The sequence below is a fragment of the Astatotilapia calliptera genome, chromosome 11, assembly GCF_964374335.1.
Source record: "Astatotilapia calliptera chromosome 11, fAstCal68.1, whole genome shotgun sequence".
NCBI lineage: Eukaryota > Metazoa > Chordata > Actinopteri > Cichliformes > Cichlidae > Astatotilapia > Astatotilapia calliptera.
In genome coordinates this window covers 15,258,034-15,279,417 of record NC_137432.1, presented here as the reverse complement: position 1 = coordinate 15,279,417, position 21,384 = coordinate 15,258,034, and the positions used below count along the sequence as shown (strand labels likewise).

Sequence of the window (21,384 nt, the reverse complement as noted above, 5' to 3'; positions counted from 1 at the left end):
TATTTCACAATTAAAAATAGTGGGATGAAGACGCTCTGACAAAGCTAATGGCGACATCTCACCTGTGCGTGCATGTGTGCGTGTTAAATGTGGATATTCGGTGCTGGACTAGACATGAGGCTGTTTTAACAAAGCCAATGCCCGGCAAACACAGCTGACCTCGCTGGAGGGAAATAGCAAAAAAAAAAAGAGAATATACCATCTCCCAAAGCTGAAGCAGACATGCCATACTTGCTGAATTTTAACTAAAAGAAAGTTCTAGTCAAGGGGTGATTTAGCAAAGTCGCAGCACTCTTGTAGCTCCAGTACCTGTAGCTCCAGTTCTGCTCCGCTGCTATCTACGCTTAGATCACACAGGCGTCGCCACTTCTTTCTGGCATATCTCTGCGCATATCACGCAAGGAAGACAATTGTCATTACAGTTTTATTAAAATGTGTCCTATCAGCAACATTTGCACATCGCACATCTAACCTTCCTTTCTTCCTTCCTTCTTTCTTCCCCTCAAATTCTAATCATCATTCCCCTCCATCACTAGCTGGGTCTAATTCCCTCTCTTCCTTGGTTTGCAAAGGACCTCTGCTTTCATCCTCGAGAAGGGCTCTAATTCGAAGTGCGACGCTGAATAAAGAAGGGGGGGGAGGAGAAAGAGAGAGTGATATGGAAAGACAGAGCAGCGGAGGAGACGTTCGGGTGTCAATCAATCCGGCGCGAGGGGCTACAAGGGCCCGTGACTAGGGTGCGTTTGATCTGTGTCTTTCAAAGAGAGAACAGCAGGAAGGGCCATCACAGACGATTTGCCTCTCGCTGCTGGCCCTGGTGCCACTCTGACAGAGAGCAATCACAAGCAGGTTAATTCAACATCTACCTTCTTAATCTTTTCTTCCCTGTCTCTTTCTTTTGGTCTCGTTCTGTCTACTTAGATGAAGAATTGCTCCTTCTGCTACCACCTCCTTTTCCCCTCTTTTGAAAGACTGAGAGATCACAAGTGTGCTTTCAGTGCCCTTTCAAATCCCTCTATAGTCTGAGGGCTTTGGTCAGGTAAAGAGTTGTTGATTTTCCCGAACTCCTACAATGCCGTATTTATGCGTCTCTATCAGAGGGCCATGTTTCATAAAACGGTAATAGATTTATGATGGCAGAGTGGGATTGGAAGTTTCCTTCAAAAAACTTTGCAATGGAAGACTTTTTTTTCTGGGGTACGAAACACCATCAGATGCATTTTTAAATATTTTTCTGTCATTCTTTGGTTCACATCTGTGGTGTGCCGTGAGCTGAATATGAATGAGAGTGTAACGATGACATCTTGAAAATATGCTGCTTAACTTGACTCAAAGAGGAGGATGTGTTCCCTCCAGATGACTGAAAGGCGACGCACATTCCAGACAAGATCTGACCTCCGGCAACTCTGAAATCCGAAACCCACACTGGATGAAGCCTGCTATAGCACCGGCTTGGACATATAGAGAGAAATGTCCTTTACTTGGCATAAACGTTGTGTTCTCATATGGCTCACCAGGTCATTTGAAGAGAGACAAGGACATAAAATTAAACTGTGAAAAAGTCTTCTCCACCAAAGGTCAGCCATGCATGAGGACAAACAGAGGTGAGGGGATTCTGGGGTGAAAGGGTAAGAAGAGACATAAAGGCATGCTTTGGTTAAAGGTGAGAGGGTACAGAGCATATTGAGGGAGGCGTGTTTAAAAGCAGCTGAAGGTAAAAGGTTGAATAGGGAGGTTAGGAGGTGGAAGAAAAAGAGAATCAAAGACAGAAGTTTGTCCTTAAATTTGACAAATGGAAATCATGGGAAGAATAAGCCTGTTTCAGAAATTCATAACTACAAACTTTTCAAGGACACCATCCAAATCCACTCAAATTCACTAGGAAATACACCACGGCGTCGCCAGAAAGCCAGCATGTCCCTGACTGGCCTTTTCTCCCATGGTGCTCTCCTCCAACTCTAGTGCCTTTATGTAAGGTCAGAGGGATAACAGGATAAAGGCTGTCTTCTCTGCTCCTCTGAAGGACAAGCACTCTGCCGATTGGATTTGGTGGCGTTCAAGGACAAAAGAAAGAACACTGGGATACAAAGGAACCAATAGAGGAGGAACAAGATTTCATCTGTCACTATGGCCTGAGTGATTGGCAGGGATGGCTACAGCAGCAATCTTTGAGCGCTGCCTTTTTGTGGCTGGGTGCCCTCCATCAGCACTGAATAAGAAGACTCGATCCACTGACAAAAAAAGCACTCAAAGAGGCTGGAAGATCAGACCTCCATGAAATAAAAGAGCATAGACAGGTGCTATAGAGGAAACTAGGTGGTTTAATTCAGCAGAATGACTTCAAATTTCATTTACAAATTTGTGTGTTTGTGTGTAATTGTGTGTGTGTGTGTGTGTGTGTGAGTGAGTGCACATTAACATGGAAAGCAGAAGAACAGAAAGGCATGTTAGGAAGCACATAATTCATGATGTGAATCATGTGCTATGGCCTTTGCAGTGATTGAACTCAACAGTCGAATGCCTATAAAAGAGTTTTGAAATTCTCTTCATCATCGTCATAACACCGAATGATAAAACATCTTTTGGAAAAAGATAGCTGTCACTCCCGAAGCTGGTTGTGCCAGACCTTTCTTCCTGTTAAAAGGCAGTTTTTCCTTCCCACTGTTACCACGTGTTTGCTTATCGGGAGTCGTTTGATTGTTGGGGTTTTCTCTGTATTCCTGTAGGGTCTTTAACTTACAATATAAAGCAGCTTGAGATGACTGTTGTGATTTGGTGCTATATGAAAAAACTGAATTTAATTGAAAACTGGTTTTCGACCCTTATTCCAAAGACATGGTGAATCACTGTCAAGTCACACTGAAGGTGTTTCGGTGGCACTAAGACCCTCTGCTGGTTTTTCCTTTCATTTGTAATGTATCTCTTTGTTTCCATCCAGGAGCTGGTTAGAAGGATTCGTAGATATGGATTCAAAAGACAAATAGGGTGAAATAATGGCACAAGAATAATAAGATGACCTGTGATTTTTATCATGGGTTAAAACCAGAGAAAATGAATTAAATTTCCATAAAACATAATGCTGTGGCATCTTTTTATTTTTAACCTATTTTCTGACTTGTGTATCACATGCTTAAGCTCCGTGTTCTACAAATGCATCCACATGCTTAATGGTAGCCCCATGACCTCTCTGCCCATGTTTGGATGCCCCCACATTGCCTGTTTTTAAAGTCTTAAAATGAATTTTTATTTCTTGACTTTTAACTCAGAATGAGTTAAAACTGTGTTTTCTTACCTTCTATTCTATTATCGTTTTCTGTTTTGGTACTTTGTATAGCACTTTGTTAAACTTGTGTTTTTAAAAAGAGCTTTATAGATTCATTGGAATGGATTAATACTTAATACATACAAAATAACAAAAAAAACATCCTTTAACTTTCAGGTAAGCAAGTGGAGCTGCACATCACCAAAGAAAGAAAAAAGGCACTGTTGTTTTTAAATGTAGGGACAGTATGTTCTTAGAAGTCCTTCTTTTTGTGTTTTTGTTTACGGGGCACGGACATTTCAGATGCTGTGAAGGGGGCACTACGGACCAAAGTAGGGGGTACAGACGGATGTCAGGCTAGCTGCCATGGTGCATTAGTGAATTCTGCTTCGCCACGCAGAAGAATCCTTGATGATATGGAGACATCTGTGAAACACTTTCTATTTCTTTTAGCAGCACATTACCTGCGTGCAGGTAGGCGAGGTCTGGGTTCTCAATATCAGGGTGATTGTCCTTCAGGTGGTTGCGGAACTCCATCGGAGAGTTGGTGGCATAGTCACATTTGGGGCAGTTGTACATCTTCACGCCCTCGTGTTTTCCCGTATGGAGTATGTGCTTTCGGATATTCTCTGCACAGTTGGATCTAAGTGAAACAAACAAAGATAAAAAGGCTTAATTCCATTTTGGAATTAACAAAAACAAACGTTGGAATTAAAGATGAGAGTCATGAAGGAGAAAACACAAGATCAACACTTGGCAACATTCCCAAAAAAGGTTTGCTGTACTAACATTTTCTTTATCTGTAATGATGTAATGACACACAGACACACATGGGCACACTTCACACAGTAACACGCAATAAAAAAAAATCAAGCTGGGAGAGAGGAGCCATGTTTGGACTACAAGCAGCACATGACTAAAGACTCTTTCATAAACAGCAAACACACTTGTTACAGAAACAATATTTACATTTTGTAGATATGTTTGATATTCTTTCACGCCTTTATATTTTGCTCTGCTACTTTCTTTTCTTATAGTTTTTCAGCTGTTTGTGTAATGGTGCTGGGGACAGCGCCTGCTACGAGACCACTGTGCATCTAGAGGCCCATTGACTGCATTACAAAGATATGTCTGAAGGCATCTGTTATTCAGTATGTATCATTTGCAGCTGTATGAAAGCTATATAGGATTAGTGTTGTATGCTGTGTGTGCCTGAGTTTGTGGGTCTCTGGGCCAGTCAGATAGGGCAGGGAGCTACTGCAGGGTATACGATGTAACTATGTCAGCCCAGAGAGTAACACACAAACCTCTGCTGATTAATGACGCTGCCTGACCTGCTCCCAGGCTCTATCTAAACCTGCCCATAGACACACACAAACACACTCACACACATAAGTGAAGCTCTGAATGATTAAGACAAACATGCACATACATACATATGGAATACAGACATATAGAAAGGCCAGTTTGAGCCAAAATAAAACAATAAATCTCTGACACTGCTACACAAGTTCGAATATACAGACATGAATCCGTAAACACACACAAACGCTCGTGCATTTAATGCATCATGCAAGCAAGCATGTGCGGTGTAGAGCACACTTTCGCACACAATCATGTGTTGATGGATGGGGCACTCGTGCTCAGTTTGGACCTGACATTCTCGGACAGTATAATACGCAATTACTCTCCCTTATCACCTTGGCTGGGACAATAAAGCCTCACAGTACCATAGCTCACACCAGCCAAGGAGAGAATTTGTTTTCACTTTTCCAGAGACACCTCTCTCCATCATGGGGGCCATAGTCCAGCCTGGCTCCACTGCGGCCTAGAAAAAAAAAATTAAAAATACAGAGCGGGCCCTCACTGGTGTCTGTTTATGCTGTACAAAACACATAAGGACCAGCCAGCAGTGAACAATGAGGGCTCTTCATGAGGCTCAAGACCATGTTTTGGATGCAGTCTCAACAAAAGAATGAATGAAACACATTTTGAGAGCGTTGACCCAGAGCACTAACAAATAAAGAAATGTCTGTTTGGCCAGTGGATTGCAGAACACTTTACAGACGAGCACTCAGGAGCCACTTTATTACCTCCACGCGGTCAACTGCTCGCCAAAGCAAATATCTAATTAGCCAATCACAAGGCACTTAGATATGGTCGAGACAACCTGCGAAATTCAAACTGAGCATCGGAATGAAGAACAAAGGTGATTTAAGTGCCTTTGGCTACGTCCACACTAATGTGTTTTGTTTGAAAACGCATCGTTTTCTCTCCGTTTTGGCCTCCGGTCCACACTGAGACACCGTTTTCCCTGAATGAAAACGCAGCGTTTTGAAAACGCTCTCAAGAATGCATACATTTGAAGACGGTGCTTATGCGTCGCAGTGTGGACAGCAAAAACGGAGACTTTCGAAAACGATGACGACTGCATCACATGACTAACATGCATGTGACCAATTAAACAAAGACAGCGGAGGGTTTATACAGCAGTTGTTTTGTTTGCTCTTAATTTGACAGCCATATTAAAGATTAATATCAGTTTGTACATGCTTCAGATAGCTTTCCTTCGAAGTCTTTAATTCTCACTTGCTTTTGCAACTTTGTACTTTTGTATTACTCGCAGCAACAACTCCACCTCATTGTTAGTCCATTTATAAAAACTCTGTGCTTTTCCTCGTCATTTTACCGCGACGTTTCAACGAGCTGGAAAGTAAATAAGCGGCAGACAGAAATGAGGCAGGCTGAATCTTCTTGCATTTCACGCATGCGCAATACTGGAGCGTAAGCGTTTTCGTCCGTTTCAATGTGGACGCACAACTCTGTGAAAACGTCTGAAAACGCTAGTGTGGACGCGGAGCGTTTTCAGACAAAAACGCTGTTTGGTGTGAGTATTTCACAGACTGCTGATCTTCTGGGATTTTCCCACACAGCCATCTCTAGGGTTTACAGAGAATGGTCCAAAAAAGGAAAATATCTATTAAGCACCAGATCTCTGGGTGAAAATGACTGGGTGATGCCAGCAGTTGGAATAGAACAGCCACGCTGAAAGGAAGGCGAACGTAACTCAGCCTCTAATTACAACTAAGGCATACAGATCGCTTTTTTGAATGCCCAACATGTTAAACCTTGAAGCAGAAGGACTAAAGCAGCAGAAAACCACACTAGACCTGTCAGCTAAGAACAGGAAGCTGAGGCAACATTTTCATGGTAGGTTCAGAATTTGGTGTAAACATCATGAAAACCTGGATCCATTTTTTGATCTTCAATGGTACACGCTGCCGGTGGCAGTGCAATAATGTGAGGGACATTTTCTTAAAACACCACAGCCCACCTGAGTATTGTTGCTGACCATGTCCATCCCTTTATGACCACATTGAACGCATGATGTGATGGCTGCTTCCAATGGGAAAATGCACCATGTAACAGAGCTCACTTAATATCACACTAGTTTCTTTAACATGGCAGTAAGTTCACTGCACTCAAATGGACTCCACAGTCATCAGATCTCAATCCAGTGGAGCACCTTGGCTGTGGTGGAACAGGAGACTAACATAATAGGCTTAAGGCTGACAAATCTGCAGCAACCGTGTGACGCTGTCATGTTAATATGGACCAAAATCTCTGAGGAATGCTTCCAGCACCTTGTTGAATCTGTACCATAAAGAATTGGGGTACTTCTGCAGGCAAAAGGGTGTCCAACCACGTACTAGCAGCATGTGCTTTATAAAGTGTCTACAGGAACTGACCTTAGTTGTCATTTTCATATTTTATCCAAAAAACTGTCAAAAATTGCTGTGATTACTTTCTTATCAGCCTCATAAGCAAAACAATAACAGATTCACAGGCAAATCACGGCCATCTGTTGACTTTTCATTGGCATACGGACAAAAAAAAGAACTTTAAACTGTCTCATGCTCCTAAATTAACACAAATGATGCTGTTAAAAAATGCATTTAATACCAAAAGTGAGCTGATTTCTTATTCGAAAGCGGGAGCATAAATAGATAAAATTTGAAGCGGAGCTAAAAGGTTCTAAAGAGAGCGCGGGTGGATTCCTAGGGGGGCCATGCTATCTCTCAGATATGGTAATGGCGTAATTGTCATATTAAAACAACACAACGTGCGTTTAGGAGTCAGCAGGTGTCACAGTTAGTGAAAGCCCACACCAGCCCTCCTACTATACACTGTATTAATTAGTCCAACGCTGTTTCAACTTCCTCCCCCACCCATGCACTCACCATGGGAATCAGCCATACTGATGCTCATCGGCTACATCACCCCTTCTCTGCCACTTTCTGCTTCTCCCCTCTCTCTCTCCCCCCTTTATTTAAGCCATTTCCATATTCCTCCTCCCAAAGACTGTATGGTAATGGGAGAGGTGTAATTGAGAGGCGCTTCGTTAGAGGAGATTTAAATGCGCTTCTTTGTGTGCGTTAAGAGTTGTGGGGGGTGCAGGGTCTGTATTTGGATCACTGGTGCTATTTGGATTCTTATTCTGCCAGGGAGGCCCAGTTATCATCATTAATGCCTCTCCCTCCTCCTTCGTCTCTCACTTCACTTTTACAAGGTCGCAAACCTTCCTGCCACTGACAGCGAGCGTGTCGTCCTCAAAGCCGCCGTCGCCTTGAATTGGAAACACTGCTTTAACAGGTAGATTGAAACATGAATGGTGCGGCATTCAATAAACAAAACCAGCCCCACAGTCACGGCGACGTGCAGGATTCAGAGGCTACATATCAATTAGGCCGTTTTAGATGCCACTGTGACTTTAATGAGAAAAAAAGAGAGTGGGAAAAAAAATCCTCCTCTTTGTGAGCGATAAAAACGATTTCTTAAAAATTATAGTAAAGAAGTTTCGCAGCTTGCATAAACAGCTGCAGAGTAGTCAAATAGACATCATTAATTGACAGCCCAGGACTCACGGTGCAATATCATTAGAATATTTTTACCACTATTTCCCATCTATAATTATCCCCCCTCTATTATCTATCTCTGTCTGAATGGTAGATGAGTGGCATTTGATAGATCATTTACTCCCTGCTCATTTACATGCATTTGAGAAGCAGCCTTGATGGGGATAATACTGCATTAAGTGAGAAACATAGCTGCCATTTAACATGCTACATCTATAAAACAGATACATTTTCTTTGGGCAAGAACTGTCAGTCACCTAGCTGCTTCATTAATGCTTCAATACTCAATATTGCTCTATGGCTGCATACTATATATTTCATAAGCCCGGCTTGTATTACAAGGTCAAACAGGCTAACTCATCTACCAGCTCCTTATCACGGTCAGGCCACGAGAGACGTCACGGTTTTAAAAATGCATTCAGACAATAAAAGCCAAGCAAAGATGGGACCCCTCACGGGTGTCTAGGGCCCCACACATTCAATTCCTCATCCTCACATTAGCGAGCCCAGCAGGGCTTTTCCACAACGTCCCTACACCTCCTCCCACCTTTCTTCCTCCCTTCGGGACCTCTCTAAACCCTCGGAGGCCACCAAAATGTTAATTGGGCTTCTAATTTACTGTTTCATTTGCTGCTATCTGTAACAATCATTATGTATCAGTGAAGGATCACAGGTCTGTATACAGTATCTTTCCCACTGTGAGGTTCAATCAGTGGAGCGGTTTGATATGAGTTTAAAATTTAAACAAAAGTAAAATGTAGGCTTGAGGATCTTATAAAATCTGATCCTTATGTGACTCTTTTGCACGTACACCCACTGACCTGACGAGAGGGACCTTTGTATTTTTATAGAGCCGTGTGTCTTTAGTGTGCAGAATTTTAAGCAACAAAACTTAATGCTCCTAACATTAAAATGAAAGACAGTGAAATCTGATAACTTTCACACGCATTTTGCTCAAAAATAAATGTTTCACCTCGTGACGATACTTAGAGTCAGGAGAAGAACGAGGTACATCACACTTAATGCTAGAAACTACCTAACAACAACAACGAAAAGGTCAATCTCAGTGTTGCACTCTGACAAAATATTGGGAAAAAATCTGTAGTAGTAAAACACAGAGTTGAGCCAACCAATCAGGAAGACAATACAGTCACTGGTTGTGTTAACAAATTAGATTAAATACAGGGCATAACCAAATATAAGCAGGATTTATCGTCTCAGAAATGAAACTTAATTAAACTTAAACTAAACAATAAAAGACCTATGCTAGTCGCTTCCTACACGATACCCAAAAGAGACGTTCTGTGATATCTTTGGACACCGGGAGATAAAATCCTTTGATAATTGCTGAAGAATAGCCTGACTGCAGCTATTACTTCTCAGCATTTCATTTTTTTTCCCCCAAGTTGAACTGAATACAAAAGACAGATGAAATGAGTCAAGTGCTTCACTACGGCGGAGCAGGTGTAGCAAGCAGCTGAAATGACTTTGTCACAGAGGGGAAAAAACGAATGAAGAGTACATCTAAAACCAATGATGGGTTTGAGATCATTCCCTTTCACACTCTTCTGCCACATCCTGACGAGGAAGCGCGGGGTGAGAGAAAGACAGAAGGGGGGAGGAGAGGAGAGAGAGACAGAGAAAGATGGAGAGAGATGGAGATGTGCAACGCCAGCCAAAACTTTTTCAATTTCACCGACAATTTCCTGTGTAATTACTGATGCGGTATGATGGTGTTTTAATGACAGGGACCTGCCAGTGACAGTGACATTGTGTGTGTGTGTGTGTGTGTGTGTGTGTGTGTGTGTGTGTGTGTGTGTGTGTGTGTGTGTGTGTGTGTGTGAGGGAGAGTAAGAGTGTGTGTGTGTTGGGGAAATCTGGCTGGGCCTGTTGATGATGGCAGAGTGATGAGATGGAGCCGTGCTGTGGAGATTAGACCTGTCTGCCCTCAACGTCTCCCACCCACCCGCCACACACACACACTCAAAGCCACTAGCATTAACACCCCACCCTCTCCACCAACCCACCAAACTACCCCACAATGCCACCTGCTATCTCACCAACACACACACCACACTCTTACAAACCCACCCCCCACATCCCCATCCTATCCCCACCTATCAACCCTCTGATCATCAGTGCCACGGTGGCAGCCATCAGCGCCACCAACCGTGTGGAGGTCAATGAGGCGGTACCTGTAGTCGCACCAGGGGCAGCGGTACGGTTTCTCCCCGGTGTGAACACGTTTGTGCCGTGATAGGTGGGACTGCGTGGTGGAGGCGAAGTTGCAGAGCTTACATTTGAAGGGCCTCTCTCCTGTGGGCGGAGGGATTGAAAAGATAAGAGACACAGACAAGACAGCAGTGATGAGACCGTAGTGACCCACTAATGTGAGCTAAAACAAACATGCATACATTGAGAGATAGCAGGTAGCAGGATTTATCTGACAATGGGTGTAGGTCCCTCTGGTGCTGCAAAAAAACTTTAATTAATAAGTAAATATAAAATGAGGCGCTGTGTTAAACTCGACTATACAAAGACTAAACACACAGTTTTGTCAACTGTTGTATGAAAGCTGTAATTTTAAATCAGTTAAACATATAAGGGAAAAGCTCTGACAGGGTTTGCGTCTGCTGAAGAAAAGCCATTTAAGGATGTAAGTGGAGAAAGTTTTCTTATATTTTTAAGTAAAAGTTGAATAACAATAAAGGCTGGGATTCAAAGAAAAGTCACTTGTATAAAAGCATACAATATAAGGTTAATGGTAAAACTATGTATAAACAAATACTTTACATTTCAACTTCTTCTGTGAGAGTTAAACACATATTTTAGATCCAGCTGAAATGTGTGTTCTGTAAGAAGTGGAAGTATCAGTTGGTTGTAGTGCTGTGTTTTCAACCAAATCAGTTCATCTCTCAACAGGACCGGAAACTTATGTATAGATTTCAAAAAAATACAATGAGTGAGATTTTGATGGTAATCCAGATAAGGCTTTTTACTGTTTGTACTGTAATTTCCGTAACTGAAGCACGGCCATTAATCTACAGAAATAGCATATGGGCTGCACAGCCAAAAACCTGTAAAGAACTCTGAAAACAGTGGGTATCTATGTGGCACAAGGATGAGGGTGGCCTGGTCTGATGAGACATTTATACAACAGAGACACCTGGATGGTTATTGTTCACCTAGGGAAGAGGTAGAACCTGCATGAACTGTGCTAAGAAGGCAAGTTGACGGAGAAGTGGGACGAAACGTTGGGTCCCCTCATTTAAGTGGACGTCACTTTGTTCCACTTACCTAAACAATGCAAACATACAGCCCTCATATTAGCAGGATACCAACCTCACTTCACAACTACAAGAGTAAAAGGATCTGCTGCTAACATCTTGGTACCTGATACCCTCAGAGGACTTGTTCAGTCCATGCTATGATTGGTCATATCTGTTCTGGCAGCACCAGTGGGACCTACACAAGACAGGTATCTCTAATGATGTGGGTTATCATGTTTGTCTGGAGTGTAAGAATAAAAAACAAACAAAACAGGTTTTTGTTTTTTTTACTTGTAATTAATTTTATTTGTGGCAGTTGTGTATTTTTGTTGTTTTTTTTGTCGTGACATTTAAAGGAACTTTGTTATAGCCGCTGTTTCTTTAGTACTGCTTCAGTGACATTTATATATTGAGAATAAGATTAGCCATTCAATTTCCAATTGGAAAAAAACACAAAACACCTGAACAAAGCTGCTTGAGGAGACTTCAAACACAGAAATATTCATATTAGCACTGGTCGTTAAAAATCTGCACCTGTCAAACTGAGGACAGTCCCTTCATGTGAACCTGTATCGCCACAGATTTGGACATGTGGCTAAATCAGTGGAATTGACACGTGTCAACGTGGCAGAGGAGGACAGAAATTGGCGGTTTTAGGGGGAAAAAATGGCAGCAAAACTGAGGAGCAAACAAAATGAATAATGAAAACCTAAATGAATATTTATAACAGGATTCTTGATCCTTGGACGCCTGCCAGACAACGGCTAAGAACAGTATTTGTTTCACTATCTCAATTTCCCCCAAAAAAAACACTGGTTATTGACAGCCTATCTGAAAAATGCAATTTCCCTAAGCGACAGAATGACATGGTGAAATGATAACTGAAATTAAAAATCTCAGATTCAGTCAGCCACACTGGTACACATGCCTATCACTGACAGCAGCATGTCACACTGATGCGCCTGTGTGTGAGTGTATGTGTGCGACCGAGGGAGGGCAAACGGTTGCCTAAACTACACGGCTGCTCGGATCTCGGTGTCAAACACCTTCTGACATGGTGAAGGCATGAACACGTGGGAATCAGTTTGTGCGACAAGACAAGTTTCAAACATGAGTTCAGGGTGTGTGAGTCGGTGCTTACCTGTGTGTTGGCGTCTGTGTTTGGTGAGGGCATGTCTGGTGCCTCCCGCAAAACCACACAGGTCACATAAATAAGACTTTTCTCCTGCAGAGATAGAGAGTGAGAGAGAAACATAGTGCTTTAGGGATATCAGCGGTTGTGAAAAACAGAGTGGATGAGAAACCAGAATTATACGTAGGGAAAAATATTTTGCTTAATTTGCTTTTGTTTTTGCAGAAATGCTCTCATTCAAACGCAAATCACATTCAAGAGATTAAAAAATGGTTTAAAGATTAATTTCAGTCAATTAAAAATTTGAAGCTGAAGCAATTAAAGAGGTTCAGAACAAAGCCAAGGTTTACCATACCACCTTAAGTGAACATAACATGTATACAGCAAAAAAAGCACTTAAAAGCTCATCTAAATCTGTAAAAGCAGGCATCTGCTGGTAGCTATGGACCTGAGAGTACTTAAAGATGTCTTTGAAAAATGACATAAAGCAACAAAAACTGCTTATTTTTAGTTTCTGAAAATGCAGAAGGACATCAAACCTTTACGATCTGTATTTAGTCTGTTCTGTATCATTCTTTAAGTGAATGCCCATTTTTTTAAACTTATTTTGATATGCTAGGAATGTGAAGTCACTTAGAATGAAAAAAACAACTGGTTTTACAGCTGGTTTCGTTCACTCGAGCATGTTAATGAAACTGATCCAGGTTTCAGGTGTTTTCCTTCTGTCTGCCTCAAATCAAGATCAGCATAATTAATCTGTCCTTTAATTATACTTTTAATCGCTTTTAATTTTAATACTGAATTAACACGACTCAAAAAACGATCTAGCTAAACAGTAAATTTGCAGTCTCAATTATCACAGGGTGGTACTAAGTGAAGGGTTGTTGAATTTGATTTATGAAATCCCCTGAGTGGAAAAGTTTGATGCGGGAAAGAATGAGCAATCCCACTCTCGGTGGAAATGGTAGCCGAGGAGCCACTGAGCAAAATCTGAGAGCTCGAGTTAAGACAAAGAGGAGAGAAAATGGTTCGACAGGGAAAATGTGTGAAGTGGGAGAAAGGCAGAAGGCGAGAAAAGAAGAGACAGACTGAACAGATGAGCAGAGGGTCTAGTTGGCTAACAGATGAGCCAAGCAGAAGTCACAGATCACTAGTGTATATCCATCAGAGCTCTCATAGCTAACTAATTCCTCCAATCAGATGGATCCGTGTAAATATGTCAAATGGGGGACGGGAAATTGCCAGTGTGGTTTATTGACTGTGATAAAATCTGAAAAGCACCGCTGAACATAATTACATACTTGTCAGAGCCATAAAAATTAGCTTTATTATCAATGGGATGGTTTTGTACAACTTCATTTGGGGGCGATGCCTTCCAGATGGGGAGCACAGAGAGCTTTTTTACACTCCTCTTCTCTTCTCTGCATCTGGCTCTGTCATTAACAGCATGATGGTCTTTTCTCTCTCACACTCCCTCTGTCTACCTCTCTCTCTCTTTCTCTGTGACTGCCATTGCACACAGCCAGTCACACACTCCTGCACACACACACACACACACACACGGCAGAAACATTTGTGATAAGATGCACTCGGGGAAATGCATGCGCGCATCTAGAGAATGGACACAGATGTGTATGCAAATCCTCACACAAATCAAACTGCATGCGGTGTGATATATGTCCATGTTGTGTACCTGCACATGTATGAAAACACTGTGGGCGCCGCGTCGCCCATTTTAGCACACACGGTACGTGCAGCTGAGCTCTCCATCACTTAAATATTCAGCTAAATGCTGATGTTGAACTCCAGCTCTCGCCACATACTGATAACACATTTGGGTGACTCTTCCAGCTGGGCCTCAGTAGTGCTCTGCTCCTCTCCTGCACAGATAGCAGCTTTCACTGAATCCGCAGAGACAAAGCAGCCTCAAGTTTCCTCTATTATACCCATTTAAAGCCACTCGACTGTGAGAAGAGTTTTAATGCAGTGCCACTTAGAGGGGAGAAAAACAGCCTTAAAAAGGTGCATTTGTTCACCAATTCATACAGGTTCACTTTTCAGTCCCTGTGTGGATGGCCTTTAAAGGAGCAATGTTTTCATATAAATGAATGTCCAGTCTGCTTTTTTTTTTATGTAGCTACACAAAAAAGAAAACTCTTTGTATCAGGTGAAAAGATTCCTCGAATTTACAAACGCATTATAGAACGATAAGATCTGCAGAGCAAGCTTGCAGGACAAGCTGAATCAAAGTATCGTGGTTCTCTATAACATGGATTCATCATGATTAAACACCGTACGCAACAAGACTACTTTGCTTTGGTAGCTTTAGCATGAGTTTCAGAGTCAAAAAAGAAGGCATTAACCTTCACTTGGACTGTGCAGTGTGCTTTGATGCAAAAAAAACAAAATCAACAAATATTCTGTATCAAGCACCACAAACAGGACCCACACAGAACTCTTGAAACATAACCACAGCTGTAATTGTGAAACAAGGTTTTTTCTTCCCCATCTAGCATCCTACTGATTGCAGAAAACCTGGGTTTTCAAGGCCTTTGACTATAATGAATCAATAAATAAATAACACCTATATTCCACGTGTCTTTAAACTCTACATGAGTTACTAAGCATCTCGATCAGACCGTTTCTCCCCATCAGAATAACAGCGCGGGTCCCCTCCTCCGCCCTCTCCATCTCTCATTACACCCAACGCTACAAGACCCCACCACAGAAAAATCTATAGCCATCGATCCCTACGCCCAGCCGCGGTCGCCACAATTATTCTTGAGGAGGAAACGTTGGCGATAAATTACATGTGCGCTTTTCATCTGTTGTTCTGCGGGGTGGAGCACTCCCAGGACCAGGGTGGGGATGGTGAGGTGGGGTAGTTAAAAAAAAAAAAAAGTGACAGGTTGCTATCAACATTGTACATCTGACTGCTAAAAGCAACATAGACCTTTCAGTCACCTTGTAACCTTGAATTGACTGCAAGCATGCATGACTCGGGTTAACCTTTGCCTTTAATAGGTACACTAATGACTCTTATAACTTCAAAAAAAAATTCACCTTAAAAACATATCTGTATCCTTTACCAATTTAAACTTTGGATCTAGCCTGAATTCATTTGAGACTGTGAACCCTGACCTCATACATCAGTCCTGAAGGCCAGATATACAAAGCTGCAAACAAATGCAATTCAAGTCACAGATCACGAACAGCTATGCAACTGAGTGTGCGCAAAATCCACACACTAAAATGTCCTAAAAACACAGCTCCCGCTAATACATTTGCACTCAGAGCCCTTAAACTTTTTTGGGGGCTATTTGAAAATAGCTATCACTTCGTCTCCTTTGTTCCCATGGTACACCTCAACTCTCCGCCCTTTACTGGAATTAAATACGCCTTATTGCGAGACAATAAAAGAACTTTGAAGTCAAAATATACAACCCTTCTTTGCATGTGTGTGCGGATACATATATATGTGTGCGCCTGTGTGCGTTTTAAATAACCCCGGAGGAGTCTGCATGCAGCTATAATTGCCTCCCTCATTAGTTATGTTTTAGCAGGAGCGGATGGGAGGGCAATTAATTTTACCGCTTAATTTTTGACACGGAATCCGCTGTTGTATTGATGTGCTCGCCATTTTGGGTCTCATTTTTCAGGGAAATTAATTGACAAAGTGTGAAGATTTATCAGCATATCGCCAGATTAAGCGACAAACTGAAGCAATGAGGAAATCAATTGTGGCCCTGTCGCTGTGTCCAGACCTCCTCTATGCACTCCACCACCACCACCACAATGCCCAAGAGCCTGGGAAAAACTGGGTGGGTCGGATTCAGTCCACTTATTTATTTTTTTGAGCCGCTCATTCATCAGCCGTTACAAATGACCCTGGCGGCTGTCGACCACTAGATCCCCCATCCACGCCCTCTACCCCCCTCCCTCGGACTGGTCTGTGAGCAGAGAATGATTAACATAAAAAACACGCAAATCAGAGAGCAACAGTGAATCCCATTAGAGGCAGGAGAAGGAGCGCAGAGATTTTAACTTTTTTTAAGCTGTCCTTTTAGGGAGCGGGGCTCAGCATGTTACAATCAGCAACTCTATCCATGGGATCCCACTAACTTGATTTTGGTCATCTAGACGTTGCGTTTTCAGTGGGAGAAACCTCACCTGACTGCAGGTTTCCCCAACCTTATAAACAATATATTTGAATAACGGCCAAAATTAGCACCACTGACTAACAATGGTCCATGAAGTCAGTTTCAGGATCATTAATATGCACATTTTCATGACCAATTATCAGTGGCCATGAGTAACAAGTCTTTCCCTTTTCTCGTATCCATGGGATGACTATTATCTATCAAGCAAATGTTAACGGCTGATATCTTAGAAAAGAAAGCAGTCAGATAAATGATGTACAGGAGGGAAAGGAAGAGTAAGAAGAACAAAAGGAAAAAAATATCGTAGGCGAGTTAAGTACCCATCAACTGACTCATTAGAACCATTGATGACTTTCATGCCAATCACAGTTACAAGTTTGCAAGTAGTTAAAGCAAACCCTCATTAATAAGTATTTATTTCTTGTAGTCAGTAGAATGTTTTCACATTAAATCAAGGATATGAGGTTACTGAAGCTGTTGGGAAAACAGTAGGAAAGGTGAAGCTGGTGGTGCAGAGCTGGTGAGTGTGAATGTTTCTATTTTGAAGCATGTGTCTGAAAAACAAGTATTGTAAGATTTAGACTGACTCTGAGACGACCAATGAAGTTTATGTTGAAACTCCAGCCACTTCTCTCTGAGACAGACACAGTGGGCAAAGGCAGTAAACGCAGGCTGAGTGTGAGAAAAAACACTCATAAAATAGGGCATAAAATATTTTGTAGCTTCTGAAAAAAGTGGTTAAAAAAATCACCACAAAGCAATATTGAAGTCCAAAATAAGTTAAATAAAAGCAGGATTCTCATTTCAAACCAAGAAACAACAAGTGACAACTGTTGCTAGCACATTTCAACAGTTGGAGCTAGCTAGCAAATAAAGAAGTACCGTCACCTAATTTTGGTTTCTTGTATTATAAGTGTAATAAGGAAATATACAACACTAACTGTCTCACATCCAGTAAAAAATAGTAACTGTTTACACTGATTAGAGATAACTATCAACAGGTAGTCACTACTGCTGCTTTAATGAGTAATATCTAAATGAGGACTGCCGCAGAGTGACTCTTGGTGTGCTGAATTATTGAAAATCCATTTTCAAAAGAGTTCCCTGAAGTTCGGAGAGTGGTAATTCTCTGGTCCTGGTCAGTGTTTAAGAAAACATGCTATTGCTAATCCTAAACTTGTCCTGCTATGCCAAATTATATCTTTTCAGAGGAAGGTTTCAGCATTACTCAAGAATATACATGTTGTTGTCTTTGCATGCCGTTTGATTCCTCAGCCTATGCCCATCCTGCCCATAGTGTTCCAATTTGATGCTCTAACTGCTGTTTTGAGCAATTAGGAATCTTATTTTAAGTGTTATAAACCAATCAAACACACCTGACATAAACCTAGTCAATCAGAACTTGTAACTGTGATGACGTTCTTGATGTAGGGATGCTTTGGTTTCTCTTTCCTCGCGTTGTGACGTTTAATTTTACACTTTTACAACTAATGAGCTACGTATCATTACACTCTGCTCCAGTGCAAACACAGCAGTTAGTCATCGTCCTGCGAGCCTCTACATAACCCAGATGCATGTACTCTAACTCGCACGCCCTCCATTACTGACTGCTCTGTTCCCTGGGCAGATTAGTTCAACTTTTAAATCTCCTACTTATTTTATTAGTATTGCATCTTAGCCCTGTGAAGGAGACGATTTATAACTTTTAAACAGATCACACATATGCAGATAATATTTCAGTGTGTCAGGTTGGCTGCTGGAATGTGATTGCAATGATTGTAAAGCTGTAGCTAGCCGCCCTAACCCAGCACCAATTATAACTGGCAAAGGAGTGTCGGAGGTCACAGCAGAGCAAATTGTGTTAGCTTTTTTTGGGGCGTCGCTAATCAAGTCAGGTCTTGCTGCTGACTAAAATGAGGTTGTTTCAGGTTCAATCTTAATTCTCCTACTTTTATATTTCTTTTTTGGTCACCCGTGATCTTTCAAGTTCCTATATTCAATCACCCCCCCCCCCCTCAATCGCTCAACTCACTCTCAAGTCTGTGTTTCCCCCTACCAAATTCACACAAACACACACACACACACCACAGCATACCATCCCACACCTCTTCAAATGACAGCTAAGTGACAGCGTGACGCCAGCCACTTGATGGGGAATGATGAGAGCTGGAAACAAATGAAAATAAAACATCTAATTATGTCAGAGGCGCCTTGACGTTACATCACTGTTAAAACACATTTAAAATAACATTCAGCAAGCCTCGCACTGACACACATAGAAACCCGCGCACACAGCAGGCACCCGTGACGGATGGAGGGCTCTCCTGCAAGCACTCAGTCAGGCTGTCAGGCCACTGGCTGCTGCTGCTTCTGTCATTGACTTAAAAGGGCATCAAGGAGCCATGTGTGGGACATTACTGAGGCCGAGGGGAAACTGCTGGGCTGCGGCATAAAGACACTTTCAAAGAAACTGACTTGGGCTCCTATCGAGGGGCTCTTATTCAAGACAATATCCTCCCACTGCACCATCTGTCCATCCAAAGTTTTTAGCAAGTTAAAGAAGAAAACCACACAATTCAAAGCAGTCCTAAAGTATTCTTTACTGTATGTACAGAAATGAAATGGAAGGATGGAATCAGAGGGGAAATGCACAATTAAAGTAATCATTCATCTCAGTGCAAAGACTCACTGGCTGGTTTCATCGCTTCTAATCAAGCGATTCACTTTGTAGTGGAATAAGAAAGCAGCTAAATTACTGATTATTGATTGGTTATTGGTTAGTTATAAAAAGTAGTTTCCAGGTGAGGTTAGAAAAGATCTTCTGAATTGCCAGTTGAATCAGTGTTGTATCCAAAAGCTGTCGATAAATAACAGATTTTTAAAGAAATGGGAACCTTCTAATTCCTAATGCTTCGCTTTTTGGATCAAAGGTTGGATACCTATATGAAAGGACAGAGAATCATAAGTGGGTTTTTCCTGCTTTTTATTTTTCTGAGGCAGCTGCAGCTCAGGCAGTAAAGCAGGTTTTCCACTAATCGGAAGGTCAGGGTTTGATCCAATTATCGAAGAAAAAAAGCCTGTGGTGTAAAGAGCTTTCAGCGGTCAATAAGACAAGAAAAGTGCTACATAAATGTAGTCCATTTTGCATCACTGAAAAAAACCCATACACACAGGATTGGTGTAAAGCAAGGGAAAAAAAACAAAAATACTCTCGACGATCAGATGGACTTGATGAACACACACTCATTGACCAGCTGGATTTGAGGAAGACACACTTGGCGACCAGATGGATTTTTGGGGAAATACACATGACAACCAGTTGGATTTGAGAACTACACACTACCTTAATTTCCACAACATTCGAGCATCCAAGTCTGGAGGATGGCACAAAACAAAACAAACACAAAAATTCAAACATCCCCGTGCTGTTTTGCTCGTCCCTTTGGCTATTAATTGGCCGATACAATATCATATAACAGTGACAGTCCTATCGGGTTCAGAAGGTGTGTTTAACCATCTAGCAAGTGTCTGCAAGAGCGCCAAGAACTAGTTCTCGACTTTCCCTGGATGTTGAAAATCAGTACAGATGGACAAGCTGAGGCTATTACCGGCCAAAAACTTGCATATATTTATTCCAAACAAAGCTGTGAAGATTCATAATTAATGTGAGAATTTCACAGTTCACATAAACTTCATTTTTTTGAATAGCAGATAGCAGCTATAGAGGAATGAAAAAGTACATTTTGTCTGATCCAACCATAGCCTTTCTTGATAAATAACCCTTTGTCCCAGACTCATAAAAGCACTGATTGCCTGTATATACATATAAAAAAAAAAAGCTAATCCCATGAATTTTGCACTTCAGAGTGTGTCAGTCAGTGTGTTTATGGAGGAGCAGCAGCAGTAATGGTTCACAGTGGAGGTTGCTAACTCTGTCTCACCCGTGTGCGTCCTGTAGTGGTCCTTCATGGCTGACAGGTTGAGGAAGGCGTAGTGGCAGGATGGCCAGGCACACTTATATGGTTTCTCTCCACTGTGCAGTTTCATGTGGTTGTTGAGGGCCCATTTTTCGCTGAAGGAGCGATCGCACAACTCACATTCAAACTTCCTGCAAGAGAATAAGATGGGGCAGGTAGGAACGAAGAGGAGGAGAAGGAGGGGGTGAGGGGGAGAAACAAAGGGTTATTTACTGATCCCGAAGCTGACGCAAAACGCTAGAAAAATCCACCCTGTGAGAGAGGAAATGGAGGTTGCTGGGTAGTTGCACTCACAACCACGGACCAGAGGGCCATATGATTGTACGCTGTACATCTACGCCCACACTCGTGCACACACACACACTCAACGCACACAGAATGCAGCTGGCTGCTGGTGTGTCATGTCTGTATAAGCAGGCATTGATTTTTCTGTCCTGGCCTGCCACCTCCACCATTTATTCTCTGCTTTGCACCAGGGCCCAAAGGACTAGAGAAATTCTGTTACAGTCCACACACACATACACACACACACACACACCCTGCAGGGCCAGTGGGGAGAATAGAGTTCACCTGTCCAGTGTCCCTGACCACTTAGCCAGGGCTAAATGAACAGTTAGCAACATTTTACCTCCCGCTTCATTCTCTCGAGGCCCTTGTATTAGAGCTTC

The 21,384-nt window shown here is 42.1% G+C and overlaps 1 protein-coding gene across 2 annotated transcripts in view; it reads right to left on the bottom strand.

Annotated features, from left to right (window-relative positions):
* znf407 (zinc finger protein 407) overlaps positions 1-21,384 on the bottom strand; it is a 170,209-nt gene that overhangs the window by 44,236 nt on the left and 104,589 nt on the right. For both annotated transcript variants that reach the window (XM_026183377.2, XM_026183378.2), the window contains exons 6-9: positions 20,681-20,847; positions 12,589-12,672; positions 10,374-10,494; positions 3,727-3,905 (exon numbers count right to left, since the gene is read on the bottom strand). In XM_026183377.2, coding sequence (XP_026039162.1) covers positions 3,727-3,905; positions 10,374-10,494; positions 12,589-12,672; positions 20,681-20,847 — 551 coding nt within the window. The remainder of the gene's footprint in view (positions 1-3,726; positions 3,906-10,373; positions 10,495-12,588; positions 12,673-20,680; positions 20,848-21,384) is intronic.